This window comes from Entelurus aequoreus, linkage group LG16 (assembly GCF_033978785.1).
Source record: "Entelurus aequoreus isolate RoL-2023_Sb linkage group LG16, RoL_Eaeq_v1.1, whole genome shotgun sequence".
NCBI classification, from domain to species: domain Eukaryota; kingdom Metazoa; phylum Chordata; class Actinopteri; order Syngnathiformes; family Syngnathidae; genus Entelurus; species Entelurus aequoreus.
The window spans coordinates 48,666,946-48,686,444 of record NC_084746.1 but is presented as its reverse complement, the minus strand read 5'-3'; the positions used below and the strand labels follow the sequence as shown (position 1 = coordinate 48,686,444).

At 38.8% G+C, this 19,499-nt stretch overlaps 1 protein-coding gene across 2 annotated transcripts in view; it reads left to right on the top strand.

Moving 5' to 3' along the window:
- The window catches only part of lig1 (ligase I, DNA, ATP-dependent), a 109,486-nt gene that overhangs the window by 21,253 nt on the left and 68,734 nt on the right, over positions 1–19,499 (top strand). For both annotated transcript variants that reach the window (XM_062023164.1, XM_062023163.1), the window contains exons 6-15: positions 4,105–4,368; positions 4,440–4,524; positions 4,599–4,685; positions 7,916–7,972; positions 8,271–8,329; positions 8,478–8,591; positions 8,695–8,861; positions 9,483–9,559; positions 9,891–9,982; positions 18,099–18,198. In XM_062023164.1, coding sequence (XP_061879148.1) covers positions 4,105–4,368; positions 4,440–4,524; positions 4,599–4,685; positions 7,916–7,972; positions 8,271–8,329; positions 8,478–8,591; positions 8,695–8,861; positions 9,483–9,559; positions 9,891–9,982; positions 18,099–18,198 — 1,102 coding nt within the window. The remainder of the gene's footprint in view (positions 1–4,104; positions 4,369–4,439; positions 4,525–4,598; positions 4,686–7,915; positions 7,973–8,270; positions 8,330–8,477; positions 8,592–8,694; positions 8,862–9,482; positions 9,560–9,890; positions 9,983–18,098; positions 18,199–19,499) is intronic.

The following is a 19,499-nucleotide window of genomic DNA, read 5'->3' as shown; positions in this document are numbered from 1 at the left end:
GAAAAAGGTCAGCTAATAGTCAAGTAGCGGAGGACAGGTCATGTTTGAGGTCAATGAAAGTCTCTTTAGCCTCTATGGTCCACTGGGGGGTGGTGTTAGGGTAGGGGACCCCTTAGCGATATCACAAATAACTCAAACTCAACTAAACCCTAACTTTTATGTAACTTATTCAATATGGTGAATGTAACAAAATATGCTTATATTTATATTGGCCCAAGTGTGTAAATCAATTTGAGTGCGAGTTATTGTCTGTCTGTGTTGGCCCTGCGATGAGGTAGCGACTTGTGCAGGGTGTACACCGCCTTCTGCCCGAGTGCAGCCGGTATAGGCTCCAGCCCCTCGACGATCCCAAAAGGGACAAGCGGTAGAAAATTTATGTATTGGATGGATGGATGGATTTGCACACTAATGACTAGTGATGCATCGTAAAGTCGGCAAAAAAAGACTTTGCTCAGCGAAACAGCACTGCCGAAACCGGATGTTGGGATAATGGAAGCAATACAGATGGGATTGTCTGGATCAGAGGAAGCATATCTGAGATGTGGACGTACTTTAATAAATCCGGGATAAACACGTAGACAGTGATCTACAAAATGTAAGATGACAGTAGCTGTGTTTTCATTGCAGTTTTTCTCAAAATAAAAGCGATATTTCTAAACTTTCGATAGACCGACTTGTAGGTGTTTTGTGTCATGAACCGTAATTCTCTGCTGTTGCCTTGATGTCAATAGAAGATGAAGGCAACGTCCTTACGGCGTCCTTCACACTTGTTCGGGCATGTGGGTCTTTCCGAGCCTGCGGGTCAACTTCTAATGCGGGGAAGGGACCCGCGAGACGGCTCGGTGCGACGATTCCACCGAGCTGCACCAGACGGATTTAATTTAATTTAAAAACCAAAATGTTGATCATTTTAAAAAACTACCGTACACTACCGTTCAAAAGTTTGGGGTCACATTGAAATGTCCTTATTTTTCAATGAAGATAACTTTAAACTAGTCTTAACTTTAAAGAAATACACTCTATACATTGCTAATGTGGTAAATGACTATTCTTGCTGCAAATGTCTGGTTTTTGGTGCAATATCTACATAGGTGTATAGAGGCCCATTTCCAGCAACTATCACTCCAGTGTTCTAATGGTACAATGTGTTTGCTCATTGGCTCAGAAGGCTAATTGATGATTAGAAAACCCTTGTGCAATCATGTTCACACATCTGAAAACAGTTTAGCTCGTTACAGAAGCTACAAAACTGGGGCCGTACTTATCAAGCTTCTTAGAGTGCCATTTTACACTTAAGTCCTGAGAATTTGCGAAATTTAGTCCTACTTTCAAACTTAAGAATAAAAGCTTTTTATCAACGTTCTTAAGTCTAAGAATCACTCCTACTCTCCACGATATTTAAGAGACCTTCAGAGGTGTCTTAAGTGGTTAGGAGTTGCCAGCAGGGGATGGCACTGAGGCGAGAGAGACGTGCGCGAACGTTCAGGGAACGGAACAATGTTTTGTTTTTTTTTGATGACGAGCAGCTGATCAAACGGTATCGTTTAGACAGAGCGGATATTATTTTTGTCACAGATTTAATACTTTTCGATTCCTTGTTGATTTCTGCATGTGTCTGCAGTGGGCTAGTATATATAGAGCCACCCACACCAGTTTCAAATTAGTTGCCTAATTAATGAATTGGAAAGAAAATGTTATGAGAGTAGCGTATGTGTGTGGCCGTGAGGTGAGTGACGTCAGTGAGTGTGTGGGCGATAGAAGAGAGGGAGCGGTAGCGTGAGTGCCGGCGGGGACTAGTTTGTTTTGTATTATTTTGTAGTTTATTGTCAAAATATACACTCCCATTGTCCACTTAAATATTTCCAAGATATTTCTTTATTCTTAGACAACGGATTCCCTTCCGTGATTGGTCATTTCTATGGACACAGAAATGACGTCACCTAAAATTCCGTTTACGGCACATAGTAATGTCGTAATTCAGCTCTGAGTGTGACACTTAAGATTCAGTCCTACACTTCGCTGAAAGTGTGAGTAAGACGCTTGATAACTAACTTTTAAGTGCAGCTTTCAGCGAATAATTTATTTACTCTTAAGTCAACTCTTAGCAGACTTCTTAGGAGTAAGAAGCTTGATAAGTACGGCCCCTGACCTTCCTTTGAGCAGATTGAGTTTCTGGAGCATCACATTTGTGGGGTCAATTAAACGCTCAAAATGGCCAGAAAAAGAGAACTTTTATCTGAAACTCGACAGTCTATTCTTGTTCTTAGAAATGAAGGCTATTCCACAAAATTGTTTGGGTGACCCCAAACTTTTGAACGGTAGTGTATAATTTAAAAAAGGCTTGGAAATATCCAATTTTTTAGTATCGAAACAGTATCTAACTGTGACACTAAAATATTGAACCGAATCGTGAATTTTGTGTATCGTTGCACCCCTAATTCAGTTCAGTTTCAGTTTATTTCGAACATGCATACGATACAATGTAATGCATCACACACTTCCAGTTGTTTCATTACAGCATGTCCTAATATTTACTGTTATAATTTCGCAATTTTTTAATGCAATTTTTTGTAATGGAATGTTTCAATACAAGTACACTTTCACTTGCAATTATTTTCTTATTTCAAAATCGCATTTTAAGAAATACGTTTAAGAAGGTTTAAACCAGGGGTGTCAAACTCAAATATATAGTGGGCCAAAATTTAAAACTGAACAAAGCCGCGGGCCAAGGTTGATCAAATTAGCCTTTTAATAGGGACCCAAACAAGTTTTGCATTGAATATTGAACAAGCAAGACTTATACAACTTTATAGTGACATGCAAAATCGAGTTTCAAATAACAATAATAATAATTAAAAAATATCAATGGCATATCAAATAAAATTTTAATAAAAATTGAATGCCTCTTTTCTATTTGCAGCCTTCTGAGGTAAATATCAAAATAAACTTTTTCCACAGGCTAATAATAAATTTGAAAATAACAATAATGAATGAATCAAACATTCAAGCCTTGAAGTAGCAAGAGAAATTGCATGGGGGATTGAGGTGTGCGGGGTATGGTGGTAGCGGGTGGTGTATATTGTAGCGTACCGAAAGAGTTAGTGCTGCAAGGGGTTCTGGGTATTTGTCCTGTTGTGTTTATGTTGTGTTACGGTGCGGATGTTTTCCCGAAATGTTTTTGTCATTCTTGTTTGGTGTGGGTTCACAGTGTGGCGCATAATTGTAACAGTGTTAAAGTTGTTTATACGGCCACCCTCAGTGGGACCTGTATGGCTGTTGACCAAGTATGCGTTGCATTCACTTGTGTGTGTGTAAAAGCCACATATATTATGTGACTGGGCCGGCACGCTGTTTGTATGGAGGAAAAGCGGACGTGACGACAGCTCGTAGAGGACGCTAAAGGCTGCCTTTAAGGCACGCCCCCAATAATGTTGTCCGGGTGGAAATCGGGAGAAATTCGGGAGAATGGTTGCCCCGGGAGATTTTCGGGAGGGGCACTGAACTTCGGGAGTCTCCCGGGAAAATCGGAAGGGTTGGCAAGTATTAGAATTAGTGGTGAATGCGATGGCGGGCCAGCTGTAGTGTTAATTTGATATTGCCTCAAGGGCCAAATGAAATTACACGGTGGGCCAAATTTGGCCCGCGGGCCAGAGTTTGACACCCATGGTTTAAACTGTCCAAAGTTGTTCATGGTGAAGAGGAAAAAAGTACAGTTATATTTTGTAACAGACTTAAGAAATTGTCAATATTCAAGTGTCAGTTGGAATTTGTATAAAATTTAAATTTGGCCCTACTAGTTTTATTTGACTTTGAGGCATAATTTTTCTCCAAAACTTTGGTTGAAATCCAGACAGAAGTGTTTAAAAATAGTGCTCTCTGAATCAATAACAGGCTTTAAAGGCTATCCGGTGCTGTTAAAAATAGAGTAAATAAAGTTTAGTGGCTGCTGTTGTTCAGCCTCGCTATTTGTTTCTATTTCCTGAAATTCTTTAAAACTACTAGCTCAATTCAAACTTTGGACTCCCCCCGAGCAGCTGGTTCACCTTCAGTAAACAACATGGCTAACATTCATCCCTTCAATGAGTCTCACCCCCTTGTGTGCAGGCGAAGTGGAGGTGGAGGAGGATGCCAAGGAAGAAAAAATTAAAAAGGAGGTGAGCGAGGAGGCGAGAGCAGAGGACAAAGAGGAAGAGGCCAAGAGCGCAGATGAAACCGTTAAGGAGGTGGAAAATAATCCCAAAGATGGCATACATGAGGAGAAAAGGCCTGATACTGTTGAAGAGAAGAAGAGTGATGAAAAGGACACTGAAGTGCCAGAGAAGCCCCCTAAAGAGGAGGCCAAGAAAGCACCAATCAGCAGCTTCTTTGGTCAGGAGACACCAATTAAAATAGATTGTGGTCACGACAGCAATGACTGACTGTTTTTGTTTACCTCTTAGCTCCCAGGAAAGCTGCAGTGAAGACAGAGAAATCTGAGAAGATTGAAGGCGAGAAGAAGAAGTCTTCAGTCGAGGACTCAAAAAAGTGAGGAAACTGGAAGTGACCTTGCCATTTAACTCTCCCGTCCCCACACCATGACGCCACCTTTTCTTCCACAGGGAGTCAACTCCGACCGAGACCGACTACGATCCGTCCAGACCCAACTACCACCCTGTGAACCACGCCTGCTGGAAACAGGGTCACAAGTTAGTCTCCTGAGTGTACTCACACTCTGCCAATGCAACTTAAAGTCCGATTGACGAGTGTGGGCGCAGTCGTGCTCAATTGACCTTTTTTGTTACGTTAGATAAGGTGGGCAAAGTCACGACACCACCGCAGGTACATGCAACATGGCCAAGTCTTAGAATCAATGCAATCGCTCCTCACCAGTTCCTAATAATAAACCGGCACATTTTATAACAGAAATTAAAGGTCTGTTTGGAACCATTACGCGGATGCCTAGATGGTGCTAACTTGTAAATGTGTTTTAAAAAAAAAAAAAAAGAGTGAGCCTCCCAAGTTGCGACCACTGTTTGTAAATTAATGTAACATCGATGATGATGACAACAAAGACACAAGCAGATGAAATTTGTTGTGCGTGTATGGATTGTTCTTGCTAGCTTTAGCTGTGTAGTTTAGTCGCTGTTTCAAGTGACCGTCTCGACATTGTTGAGTTTGAGTGGGTCAGGGCTAAATGAGCACTACTGGACACATTATTTTCCCAAATAAATGTCTCTTCTCACAATGACAATATTTCACTTATATTTGTCAATTTCCCTGATATTATTTAGCTTTTATCAGCGAATTGCAGACGGCTGTCCGCGGGTATATCTGTAAAGTGTATAACAATCACATCTACATCGCAGACATGGTGACAACGTTTCAGATAATGGCGTGCGTGTTGTTTACATCCGGTTTTGGTAGAGTGGTTTTCGGTGATCAAAAATCTTTTTTCGGTGGTTAAGTTTTCTGTACATCAATTGTCAATAATGCATGAATAGGATATACACTACCGTTCAAAAGTTTGGGATCACATTGAAATGTCCTTATTTTTGAAGGAAAAGCACTGTACTTTTCAATGAAGATAACTTTAAACTAGTCTTAACTTGAAAGAAATACACTCTATACATTGCTAATGTGGTAAATGACTATTCTAGCTGCAAATGTCTGGTTTTTGGTGCAATTACCACATAGGTGTATAGAGGCCCATTTCCAGCAACTATCACTCCAGTGTTCTAAAGGTACAATGTGTTTGCTCATTGGCTCAGAAGGCTAATTGATGATTAGAAAACCCTTGTGCAATCATGTTCACACATCTGAAAACAGTTCAGCTCGTTACAGAAGCTACAAAACTGACCTTCCTTTGAGCAGATTGAGTTTCTGGAGCATCACATTTGTGGGGTCAATTAAACGCTCAAAATGGCCAGAAAAAGAGAACTTTCATCTGAAACTCGACAGTCTATTCTTGTTCTTAGAAATGAAGGCTATTCCACAAAATTGTTTGGGTGACCCCAAACTTTTGAACGGTAGTGTGTGTGTGTGTGTGTGTGTGTGTGTGTGTGTGTGTGTGTGTGTGTGTGTGTGTGTGTGTGTGTGTGTGTGTGTGTGTGTGTGTGTGTGTGTGTGTGTGTGTGTGTGTGTGTGTGTGTGTGTGTGTGTGTGTGTGTGTGTGTGTGTGTGTGTGTGTGTGTGTGTGTGTGTGTGTGTGTGTGTGTGTGTGTGTGTGTGTGTGTGTGTGTGTGTGTGTGTATTAGGGCTGCAACTAACGATTAATTTGATAATCGATTAATCTGTCGATTATTACTTCGATTAATCGATTAATAATCGGATAAAAGAGACATACTACATTTCTATCCTTTCCAGTATTTTATTGAAAAAAAACAGCATACTGGCACCATACTTATTTTGATTATTGTTTCTCAGCTGTTTGTACATGTTGCAGTTTATAAATAAAGGTTTATTTAAAAAAAAAAAAAAAAAGCCTCTGCGCATGCTAATAGTTGCCGATTAATTTAGTCATCGATTCGTTGGATCTATGCTATGCAATCGATTTTAATCGATTAGTTGTTGCAGCCCTAGTGTATATATATATATATATATATATATATATATATATATATATATATATATATATATATACACACACACACAGTATATATATATATATATACACACAGTATATACCTCTATCTCAATTCATACTGAAAAGAGTAGCTGGTGTAATGTTCGTGTAGTTTGGATTTGTTGTCAGTTTTTCCCATATTTGCAAACACATTTTCCGTGCCTGAAGGGTTGATTGGCGTAGAATGAGGAAGTGTTGTTGTGTGTCCGGGGAAGCGCGGACTCACTGAGACAAAAGTATGTGCCCGGGAGGTCAAATCTGTTGGAATTGTGCTGTTTGTTATCATAAGATTGGCAATAAAAATTAAAGATAGCGTCTAACTTTGTGATTTTTTTTCTGGGGCCTCAATATATTATATTGCTTTAATTTTTTTTCCACTAAAAAAAAACAAAACATTATGTTCAAGGTGTGGCAAGAATAAAAATGCCGTGGCGGTGCGCCACATTCGATTACATTAAGGGGAAAGTCCGTGTGAACAGGCGATTGTGGAGCGGAGGTAGCATGTCTGAAACAACACATTTGTTTTTAAATGTATGTATAGCATTTGTTTAAGCCTTTTTAGAAGAAAAAGTAAGCATCATCTCTAATTATACAGATTATATGATGACGTCATATTGACCACATCCGAAATTAGGCTTCCACTGCCACAAGTATATTGGCAATCTGTGGAAAACCCTGAGGATGTAATGCAATGGTGATGCGGCAGTAAGTTTTGGTTCGTTGTGCGGGACGAATGCATGTTGATTTTCATATAGTTTCGGCCTGCGTTAGATGTATAGCAAGACGCTAGCTCGTACCCAGCAGGCAAATGCTACTGCTCCCTATAGCCCAACCACTAAATCATCGCTCAGAACCATACAATACTCTTGTTGCAACAATATCATATAAAGAGCAAAATAATCTAAAAAGATATGCACACATGGTGGAAAGCGATGCTATAAGTAAAAAAATATTTGTTTTTGATTTAATTTTGGTTTGGATTTGAGCTCTGCCGACAACTGCCAATGTTGTTGTGAGTCAGCCATTTTTGAACGCGTCAAGGCAAGCGTGTCCCACTGTAGTGACAGCTGCTACCTTGCATGATAGAAATAATCAGGGCTCGAAATAAGACCGGAAACAATCCACAAAGTCAGGGAAATTGCAGTAAAACAGAATAGAAATGATAGGACAAGCAAACGGGCTGAAGCACAAGTGTTAGCAGAACGCAGGGCAGACGAGTGCCAGTAGAACGCCTAAGTCTTGCACAGTGCAACTAGCCTACATGAGTACATCGTTAGATTATCCACTTTGACTCATTGGTCTCTCTTTCTCTAGGGTGCCCTACCTTGCAGTGGCACGCACCTTTGAGAGGATCGAAGAGGACTCCGGAAGGTGAGAAAATAAATGTTAAACCAAGAAGTAGGTCTCGGCATGTTCCAAGAGGTTTCCTTTATTGAAGCTGCTGGTCGGTCCAGAGATGATAAAATCTTGGAGACATTTTTTTTAAAAATTCTCTGAGTCTGAATTTTAAAACCTGAACATGTAAAGATTTGTAAGTGAAGCTTCCCTTTTCTCAACATGTGCGAATCCTAATTAAAAACAACAAAGTCTCTCCTCCAAAAAGCTCCAGACAAATCTCATTAGCTGCCGCATCGCGTTGACGTCTCAAAGCTGTTGTCTTTGTCCTTAGACTGAGGAACATCGAGACGCTGTCCAACATGTTCCGCTCCGTGGTACTTCTCTCTCCAGGTAAGCGTCATTTGATTGCCGCGCTGCACGTTGGCAGCCAGCTGTTCCATCAAGGAGACGCCTCACTTTCCAAGAGCTTTGTAGAGGTTTTCATATCTTGAGAAATGTGTGTGTGTGTGTATGTGTGTGTGTGTGTGTGGGTGTGTAGACGACCTGCTGTGCTGCGTATATTTGTGTTTAAACCAGCTGGGTCCTGCCTACCTTGGGATGGAACTTGGAGTTGGGGAGACGGTGCTGATGAAAGCTGTTGCACAAGCGACTGGTAACACAAATGTGCACACACACACACACACACACACACTTTGAAACCAATACACTTGTTTGGCTCTCTGCTGCTGTTCTTTACTATCTCGCTTTTTTTCCAGGGCGACAGCTGGATAAAATCAAGTCAGAGGCCCAGGAGAAAGGAGACCTGGGCCTTGTGGCTGAGAGTTCCCGTAGTAACCAGCGGACCATGTTCCAGCCGGCCAGTCTGACAGTAGGGGGTGTGTTTAAAAAACTGAAGGAAATCGCCAGCATGAGCGGAAACTCGGTGAGCCGGACGATGATGTTTTTATATTGTTTTTTTATTATACAATAAGGGGAAAGCATTAAAACAAAAATGCTTGTGTGGTGGAATAAGCCAGTAAGTCTTTATTTTGACTTCAGCAGGGCCCATCAATTCCGTTTTTTTTAACCAAAAAATATATAGTTCTTCTTAGTTCTGACTCCCGGAAGAATGAAAATGAATTGACTTATAAAAATGTATATTACATTAATTAGCTTTGTCGGCTTTAACACAGCACTAAGTTGTTGCTTAGCATATATTGAGCTACATAAAGTGTATCAAAGTAACCCCCTTAATACTTCAATATTTATGTACTGTATGTGCTTTAGACACCACTGATGTTTCCTTGCAATGTTACATTGCCCCCCACTGGCCTGGCATGCAAGCTACATTGATTTTAGTCATGTTTTTTTTTTAATCTTCATTTTAAACATTTCACACATTGATTATTGTTTTTCTAGTTTGCCTAAAGCAATTAGTTCCCTTTCTTTCTCTGTTTTTTCCACCGCCGTGCCCCCTAGCCGGAACATGGTGTTTGTTTCACTGACCTCAAGTCTTTGTGTGCTCGCTTGTCCCGTGAATCTCAATTTTCTCCCCACATCTCAGGCCATGAATAAGAAAATCGACATCATCAAAGGCCTTTTTGTGGCGTGCCGATTCTCCGAGGCCCGCTACATCGTCAGGTAAGGGAGCCCACTGACACACACGCACATGCACATACACTTGCACTTCAATCAATCATAGTTTATTTATATAGCCACAAATAATCACAAGTGTCTCAAAGGGCTGCACAAGCCACAACGACATCCTCGGCTCAGATCTCACATCAGGGCAAGAAAAAACTCAACCCATTGGGCAGAATGACAAACCCCCCCTCCCTAGAGCGACCGGTGCAATGGATGTCGAGTGGATCTAGTTAATAGTGTGAGAGTCACACTATTAACTAGTCACTAGTCACATACACATTAACACACGGGGCACAGAGACCACGTGAAAGCCATTTTTGATTGACAGGTCGCTCGCAGGGAAGCTGAGAATTGGATTGGCCGAGCAGAGCGTCCTGTCAGCATTGAGCCAAGCCGTGTGCCTGACTCCTCCCCCAAAAGGTAAACGTGAGGATTGTTGAGCCTGTGAGATGTTTGCAGTTGCCATGGAAGCACCAGCAAGCTTTGACCTGCTTTGCCTTAGCCACAATGAATGATTGCACCTTTGCCTTTTAACGAGATCCAATACAAGGACTGGATTAAAAAAAAAAACGTCTTTTACAATTTGATAATGCTCCCTTTTAGAGAGGAATTAATTGAACAAGAACTTTAACTGCACTTTATCACACTGAATGCTTTTTGAGGAGTATCTACTCGCTCATGGCCTGATGAAACACAAGTTCTTCATCGACTGCTTCGCTTGACATAGTTTTGTTGGGCGATGCTCATGTGATGTTGAAATAATCTATCTAGGACAGGGGTCACCAACGCGGTGCCCGCGGGCACCAGGTCGCCCGTAAGGACCAGATGAGTTGCCCGCAGGCCTGTTCTAAAAATAAAAATAAAAATTTAAAAAAAAATAATTATTATTTTTAAAAAAAAATTAAATCTACATAGAAAAAACACAAGATACACTTTCAATCAGTGCATCAACCCAAACAACCTCCCCCATGCACACTCATCCACACCCACTCACACAAAAGGGGTTATTTCTTTCTGCTACCAATATTCTGGTTCCCACAACATAGACAACACATCTGCAAGGGACACAGTCCCTGAAGCACACATGATTGTATAGGCTGCTGGTCCACTAACATTTTCATTAATTACTATTTTTTATGTAATTATTTTTATATTGTTTTACTTTCTTTTTTATCCAAGAAAATGTTTTTTATTTATTTCTTATTTTATTTTATTTTTTAAAAAAGGGCCTTATCTTCAACAGACCAGGTTGTCAATGAAATTAGATTTGTTTAAAGGGGTTTTTTAAACTAGGCCCAGTCCAGATAATGTCCAAGTCGGACTCAGCAACACACACCGTCATTCATGTACACAGAAAAAAATTAGGGAACACAACAGATTGCATATAATTTATAAACAAAATTACATTTTCAAAATAAGCATTTATGTACAGTCCAGATTATGTCCAGGTCACTCAAATTAGGGAACACAACAACAGATATCATATACCGGTAATCTATAAACATAATTATACTTTCAAAATAAGCCTTTGAGGACTTCTCATCTTTTTTTTAATGTTTTTTGGCATCATTATCGTTTTCAACCATGTAACTTTCTAAAGTTAGAAAATACTGAATAAATGTTTTAAAGAAAGTAATACTAAGTGAATATCTGTTTTTGGCCTTAAAAATAAACATTTTACCGAGTACTATAATTAAATTGACTAAATCATGATTGTCAATGAACTCTCCTAAAATAACAGAAACCACATTTGTGTACCACTCAATGTTTAAATACATCTTTGGAACAATTGATGCTTTTAAAGACAGACACATAGCTTCAAGGTTGAGAAGTTTCAGGCCCCCATATTCATACTCTTTGTACAAAACCTTTCTTTTAATCTTTTCTGGTTTGCCGTTCCAGACAAAATTGAAGACCCTCCGCTCATAAATCTTAAAAAAGTTTTGTGATGGAGCTGGTAATGACAAAAACAAATAAATAAATTGAGGAATATTTAACGAGTTGGCAATAGACATTCTACCGTACAAGGTTAGGGATTTCCCTTTCCATAATTGCATAATTTTGTCCAGCTTTCTTAGTCGATTATCATAATTTACTGAGCCTAGATCTTCCAGATTTTCTGGGACAACAACACCAAGTATGTTAACTGGTCCATCTGTCCACAAAACAGGCACTTTGCATTCCATTCGAAAGGACGTTCCCTTTAGATTTCCGATCCTTAACATTTTACATTTATCATAATTAAGCTTAAGGCCAGATTGCTGTGAAAATATGTCCAAAAGATTAAGAAGATTCCGCAAACAATGAGGAAAAATCTTATCTTTGTGAATCAGCCTTTTCTGACATGAACTTCATCAAGAACAAACACAGAACACGCCTCACTGATACACATCTGCAAGACTCACTCAGAGTTGCAGTGTCAAGTTACACACCAGAGTACAACACACTAGTTAACAGCATGCAATGCCAGGCTTCCCACTAACTGACAAAGAAACAGATAACAGATTTGGTGTCCAGTTCAAAGTGTGACATGATTTAAAAATTTGAGAGTTTACTTTTGTATTTTACATGAGTTATTATTTGTACAAACATGGTGCAAAGTAATTCATGATTTGTTAAAAAATGTTAGTGGCTAGCTAGTTAAAATGGGATATTGTGATTTCACAAGACTGTCTTAGAAGTGATCATTTGAAAATGTTCAATTTGAAAAATGTGCACTTAGAGAAAATATAAAAATAAAGTGTTGCATATTGATATTTATCTGTTTCTATATATATTTATTGTGAGAAATCATTAAGATGATCAGTGTTTCCACAGAGATAAATATCATTAATTATTGATAATAACAGAGTTAAATGTAAATTGAGCAAATTGGCTACTTCTGGCAATTTATTTAAGTGTGTATCTAACTGGTAGCCCTTCGCATTAATCACTACCCAAGAAGTAGCCCTTGGTTTCAAAAAGGTTGGTGACCCCTGATCTAGGAGGTTACATAGATGGCGCTGGAGCTGGAATGTTTTATTTATGGAGTGCTCATTAAAGATGTTATATATATATATATATATATATATATATATATATATATATATATATATATATATATATATATATATATATATATATATATATATATATATATATATTAGGGCTGCAACTAACGATTAATTTGATAATCGATTAATCTGTCGATTATTACTTCGATTAATCGATTAATAATCGGACAAAATAGACAAACTACATTTCTATCCTTTCCAGTATTTTATTGAAAAAAACAGCATACTGGCACCATACTTATTTTGATTATTGTTTCTCAGCTGTTTGTACATGTTGCAGTTTATAAATAAAGGTTTATTTAAATTTTTTATTTTTTTTTAAAAAGCCTCTGCGCATGCGCATAGCATAGATCCAACGAATCGATGACTAAATTAATCGGCAACTATTTTTATAATCTATTTTAATCGATTTAATCGATTAGTTGTTGCAGCCCTAATATATATATATATATATATATATATATAGATAGATAGATAGATATATTTCTATCCATCTATCTATCTATCTATCCATCTATCCATCTATCCATCCATCCATCCATCCATCCATCTATCCATCTATCCATCTATCCATCTATCCATCTATCCATCTATCTATCCATCTATCCATCTATCCATCTATCCATCCATCTATCCATCTATCTATCCATCTATCTATCAGATAGATAGATAGATAGATAGATAGATATCTACAAGGGTCGTCGATTAATTTCAAACATTTCCTGTCCTAAATTCCATAAACACAGTGATGGTGAATGTGATGTCGGAGCTGTGAAATCACTTTTTTCTGTGTGTTGCTGACATTTCAACACGATTCTTTTCTTAGCTGCTATCACCAGAACGGCGCACAGCTAATTAACTTGTTTAACGCTGAGCCTATTAGTATTCGGGGCTTCTTCACCAATGGAAGTATGCTTTAATAAGAGCCAATTAGACCGTAGTCTCTGGGGGGAAATTTGCATTAATCAGTTTGGACCAGAAATGTTCCACTTAATTTTTGTCATTTATTTGTTATTTGATCAATAGCACACTTTAAAATCAAACTCTTATATTTAAGCTGTGTTGCTGTTCCACTCTAATTCTGTAAGGGGGTGCATATTGGTGCCAGCTTCTTTATAAATCCAGAACAATACATGTCTGCTCCATCAATGATAAATAAAATATTCCTAGTACAGTGGAACCTCGGTTTACGAACTTAAAAGTTCTTGAACATATTGAAGCAAATATTTCCAAATGAAATAATGTCAGTATGAGTATCAAGTTTCAGCCTTGACAAAAGTCCATATTTTAGTAAAGGGTTGAATACTTTGACCACAATATAAAGTGCTATACAGTACATTTTATTAAACTAATGATGGATCAACTTTCTTCCTAATAACAAAGAAAAAACAACAATTCGTTAAACTGTCCTTGTACAATATGCAGCCGCCCTGCCGACATGTACACAAACTGTCATTCACAGTTTAAAATCACAAAACTTTTAAACATCCAGGTTTCTACAAATATTAAGGAAAAAATTATTAAATCCACTTTACCATGTTGGTTAATCTTCTTTGCGTGCAGCAGAAAGGAGGAAAAAAGGGGGGAGGAGGCAGAGTCGACAACGCTGTAGGTACTTCTTAAATGTTTCAAACCACACATCACTTGTCCATTGCTTTCTAATATTTAGGTTGCAAAACCAGAAAAATGCTGTTAAAAGGCTAAAAAAAACAACACTTACAGTACAGTAATTAATACTTAACACAATAGGTAATGACAATGCTGTGCTTGTAACTCTCAAAGTAAACATACATATTTTATTTAAACTTACTTATTGAACTACTAAAAAACTCACAATGTGTTTTGGCTCATCTCAGGCAACATTATTTTATTTTCTTACAAGGTTTCTAAGCTAAAGTGAACTGAAAGTAACAGGAGTGAGATTTTAGCCCTGGAATATAAAATATAGCCACCATTACATTAATGCTAAATAGCATATTGACATTAAGCACATTTCAATGATTTAACAAAAAAATTATAACATAAAAAAATTATTTATGTAACCGGACTTTGCTGAGATTTAACACTAAGTCGTGGTTGATAAAAATCAATGAGTTAATTTACTTTTAGCCTTTCTGTGGTGGATAAAGCAACTTTCTGTGGACCATGTTACTTGTGGAATATTCCAATTTAACAGGACTGAGTGAAAAGTGTGAATTTCAGTTGTTAAAAAGAAAAAAATAATTCTAAAGTATAGTTAGTATAAGGAATAGAGGTGTGAAAAATTATCGATTCTCCGATGCATCCCGATTTGAACGTGGGCGAATCATGAATCGATAGAAAATGTCTAAACATCGATTATTTACATATGTTAAATAAAGTATTGATTGATTGATTGAGACTTTTATTAGTAGGTTGCACAGTGAAGTACATATTCCGTACAATTGACCACTAAATGGTAACACCCGAATAAGTTTTTCAACTTGTTTAAGTTGGGGTCCACTTAAATTGATTCATGATACAGATATATACTATCATATATACTATCATCATAATACAGTCATCACATTAGATAATCGCAATGAATTATTTACATTATTTACAATCAGGGGTGTGGAGGGGGGGGGAGTAGGATGTGGACATAGAGAGAGAGAGAGATCAGAAGGCATAAGAAAAAGTATCTGCATTTGATTTACATTTGATGATTAGCAATCCGGGGAGGGTGTTAGTTTAGGGTTGCCTGGAGGTGAACTTTTATTGCGGTTTTGAAGGAGGATAGAGATGCCCTTTCTTTTATACCTGTTGGGAGCGCATTCCACATTGATGTGGCATAGAAAGAGAATGAGTTAAGACCTTTGTTAGTTCGGAATCTGGGTTTAACGTGGTTAGTGGAGCTCCCCCTGGTGTTGTGGTTATGGCGGTCATTTACGTTAAGGAAGTAGTTTGACATGTACTTCGGTATCAGGGAGGCGTAGCGGATTTTATAGACTAGGCTCAGTGCAAGTTGTTTAACTCTGTCCTCCACCTTGAGCCAGCCCACTTTAGAGAAGTGGGTAGGAGTGAGGTGGGATCTGGGGTGTAGGTCTAGCAGTAACCTGACTAGCTTCTTCTGAGATGTTTGGAGTTTAGATTTGAGGGTTTTGGAGGTGCTGGGGTACCAGGAGGTGCATGCGTAATCGAAAAAGGGTTGAACGAGAGTTCCCGCCAGAATCCTCAAAGTGCTTTTGTTGACCAGAGAGGAGATTCTGTAGAGAAATCTCGTTCGTTGGTTAACCTTTTTGATTACCTTGGTTGCCATTTTATCACAGGAAAGGTTAGCCTCTAGAATGGAACCTAGGTAGGTGACCTCATCTTTCCTGGTGATAACAATGTCACCCACTTTTATGGTGAAGTCATTGACTTTCTTGAGGTTGATGTGGGACCCACACAGGATGGATTCAGTTTTACCCAAGTGTATGGATAGCTTGTTGTCAGCGAGCCAGGTGCAAGTTCTGACAACAAGCTATCCATACACTACAGTACTACAGACAGTTCTAAAATGTAACATTAACAATATTGTTCTCTAAACTTTAGTTATACGTTTGGTTCTAACTAACCATGGGAGAACCATTAGCTAACATTCTATTAACATTACAGTAAGTGTTAACTGAGTTAGCCCGGACACACGTGGAGGAGGGAGGAGAGGACAAGCTGTGCTAGCTGCTGTACTTAAGCGAGCTTTAATGTGAAGTAGTGAAAAACGAAAATAATAAATGATTTGTACACTTCAACAGAAGGTTAATAGGAACCGTGTTACAGCAGAGCAAACCCAGCTAAGAAGAGGGAATTAGCAATTAGAAGAATAAGTCAGGAGAGACAATAACATCTACAGAGTACGGCAACATGTCTGTCATCCATAGATATGAATGAGCAGAGGGACAACACGTCTTTGAGCCGCAAGTTTATGGCGACTGGAGACAAAATGTCTGAACGTTCTGTGGTTTTAGAACGCACAAAAATTAAAGGATGCCTGCTCGCTAAGTAGGGCCTTTTTTTCTCCACGTAGCAGGCAGCACATATTTTGTCTTCCATATATATGTAGTATATCTACGCTGGTATGATCTATACTGCTAAACCCAAAAACTGGAAACAACACAATACTGCATATGTCAGTAGCCAAAGTAATAATAATTAAATGTAATACATTTAGAATATATACTAATATTATATCAAGGTTTCTCCTTAATGTAATTGAATGTGGCGCGCCGCAACGACGTGTTTATTACCGCCACACCTTGAAAATAAGTTATTTCTTTAACTTGAAAACAATTTAAAGTAATATAATATATTGTAGCCCCCAGAAGAAATCACACAAAGTCTGGCGCTATTTTTAACTTTTATTAGCAATTTTATAATAACAAACGGCACATTCCCAACAGGTTTTGCCTCCTGTGCAAACACTTTCGTCTCGTGAGTCATTTCTTTACCAGACACAAAACAAAACATTCCTCATCCTCCGCCAATCACCTTTCAGTCACGGACAGTGTGTTTGCAAACATGGAAACGTGGAAAAAGCTTTTTTGTATTTGATTCAATGGTGTCTGAATACTTCCGGTTCAACGATTGACGTCACGCGCATACGTCATCATACATAGACGTTTTCAACCCGAAGTTTAGCGGGAAATTTAAAATTGCGCTTTATAACAATACGAAGGTCGTGAGTTCAATCCCGGGCTCGGGATCTTTCTGTGTGGAGTTTGCATGTTCTCCCCGTGACTGCGTGGGTTCCCTCCGGGTACTCCGGCTTCCTCCCACCTCCAAAAACATGCACCTGGGGATAGGTTGATTGGCAACACTAAATTGGCCCTAGTGTGTGAATGTGAGTGTGAATGTTGTCTGTCTATCTGTGTTGGCCCTGTGATGAGGTGGCGACTTGTCCAGGGTGTACCCCGCCTTCCGCCCGAATGCAGCTGAGATAGGCTCCAGCACCCCCCGCGACCCCAAAAAGGGACAAGCGGTAGAAAATGGATGGATGGAAGTTAACCTGGCCGTATTGGCATGTGTTGCAATGTTAAGATTGGCAAAAAAGGCTACTTTTCCAACATTCAAGGTAATTTAAATTCATCTTTTAGATTGTGTTGATTAAAAATGCAATATAATCAATGTGCAGGACACTTTGTGTAATAAAAAAAATAATTGCACTTTTTGTGTGTGTATACATTTGATTTCCTGGGGACGCAAATGACACCGATTCGGGGAATGAGGCGCATCTACTTGCAGCATTACACAAAAATAACACTTCCAGTTTCAACAAAAGCCAATTACTAGCCAAGCCAACTAAGTATCCCAGGCCGGTACTGTGAAGGGGCTTGTTGCATTACAAATGGACCTATGGTTCTTGTCAAACAGGCAGGGGTCCACAATAAAACACCAGTTATGTGACTCTGGTGCGTTGCCATCTGCCAAGCATGTCGCTACATTAAGGCATGTGCTGGATAATGTATTTCAAACCACTTGGTTTACAGATTCTTCTCCTGCCGTGATGGATGCTGGAAAGGGGATGAGTGCAGAGAGCCGACGTGCTTGGATGGAAGAGAAGAGCCTCATACTCAAGCAGACTTACTGGTTAGTGCATCCTTTAATACGATGCGTTTGAAAATGGCAGCCAGAAAGTGTTTTTTCTGTTGTTAGAAGTGTGTTTTTAAATCAGCGGTAATTAGGAATGGGTACCTTTCACGTTTTAATTGGTACTAATTCCCAGTACCAGGGAATTTATACTAATACTTCTGTGTGTTCATGTTGTATAAATGTTAATTTGTTTACGTTTTTTAAATAGTAATATGTTTTAAATTTATTTAACATCTATCAGTGAGCTGACATGTGTGATGTCCAGTTGTTATACCTTGATCGAGTATGCATGCAGTTGCTATTCCAAAACGCTAAATCGGAGTAGTCCTTTTTGTCAAGGACTACTCTTTGCCATTAAACTGAATCTTATTATCTTTTGTTGCGCCCTAAAACATGTTTATACTGTAAGTATTGTACTTATTAGACACCAGGGGCTGTACTTATCAAGCTTCTTAGAGTGCCATTTTACACTTAAGTCCTGAGAATTTGCGAAATTTAGTCCTACTCTCAAACTTAAGAATAAAAGCTTTTTATCAACGTTCTTAAGTCTAAGAATCACTCCTACTCTCCACGATATTTAAGAGACCTTCAGAGGTGTCTTAAGTGGTTAGGAGTTGCCAGCAGGGGATGGCACTGAGGCGAGAGAGACGTGCGCGAACGTTCAGGGAACGGAACAATGTTTTTTTTTTTTTTATGACGAGCAGCTGATCAAACGGTATCGTTTAGACAGAGCGGATATTATTTTTGTCACAGATTTAATACTTTTCGATTCCTTGTTGATTTCTGCATGTGGCTGCAGTGGGCTAGTATATATAGAGCCACCCACACCAGTTTCAAATTAGTTGCCTAATTAATGAATTGGAAAGAAAATGTTATGACAGTAGCGTATGTGTGTGGCCGTGAGGTGAGTGACGTCAGTGAGTGTGTGGGCGAGAGAAGAGAGGGAGCGGTAGCGTGAGTGCCGGCGGGGACTAGTTTGTTTTGTATTATTTTGTAGTTTATTGTCAAAATATACACTCCCATTGTCCACTTAAATATTTCCAAGATATTTCTTTATTCTTAGACAACGGATTCCCTTCCGTGATTGGTCATTTCTATGGACACAGAAATGACGTCACCTAAAATTCCGTTTATGGCACATAGTAATGTCGTAATTCAGCTCTGAGTGTGACACTTAAGATTCAGTCCTACACTTCGCTGAAAGTGTGAGTAAGACGCTTGATAACTAACTTTTAAGTGCAGCTTTCAGCGAAGAATTTATTTACTCTTAAGTCAACTCTTCAGACTTCTTAGGAGTA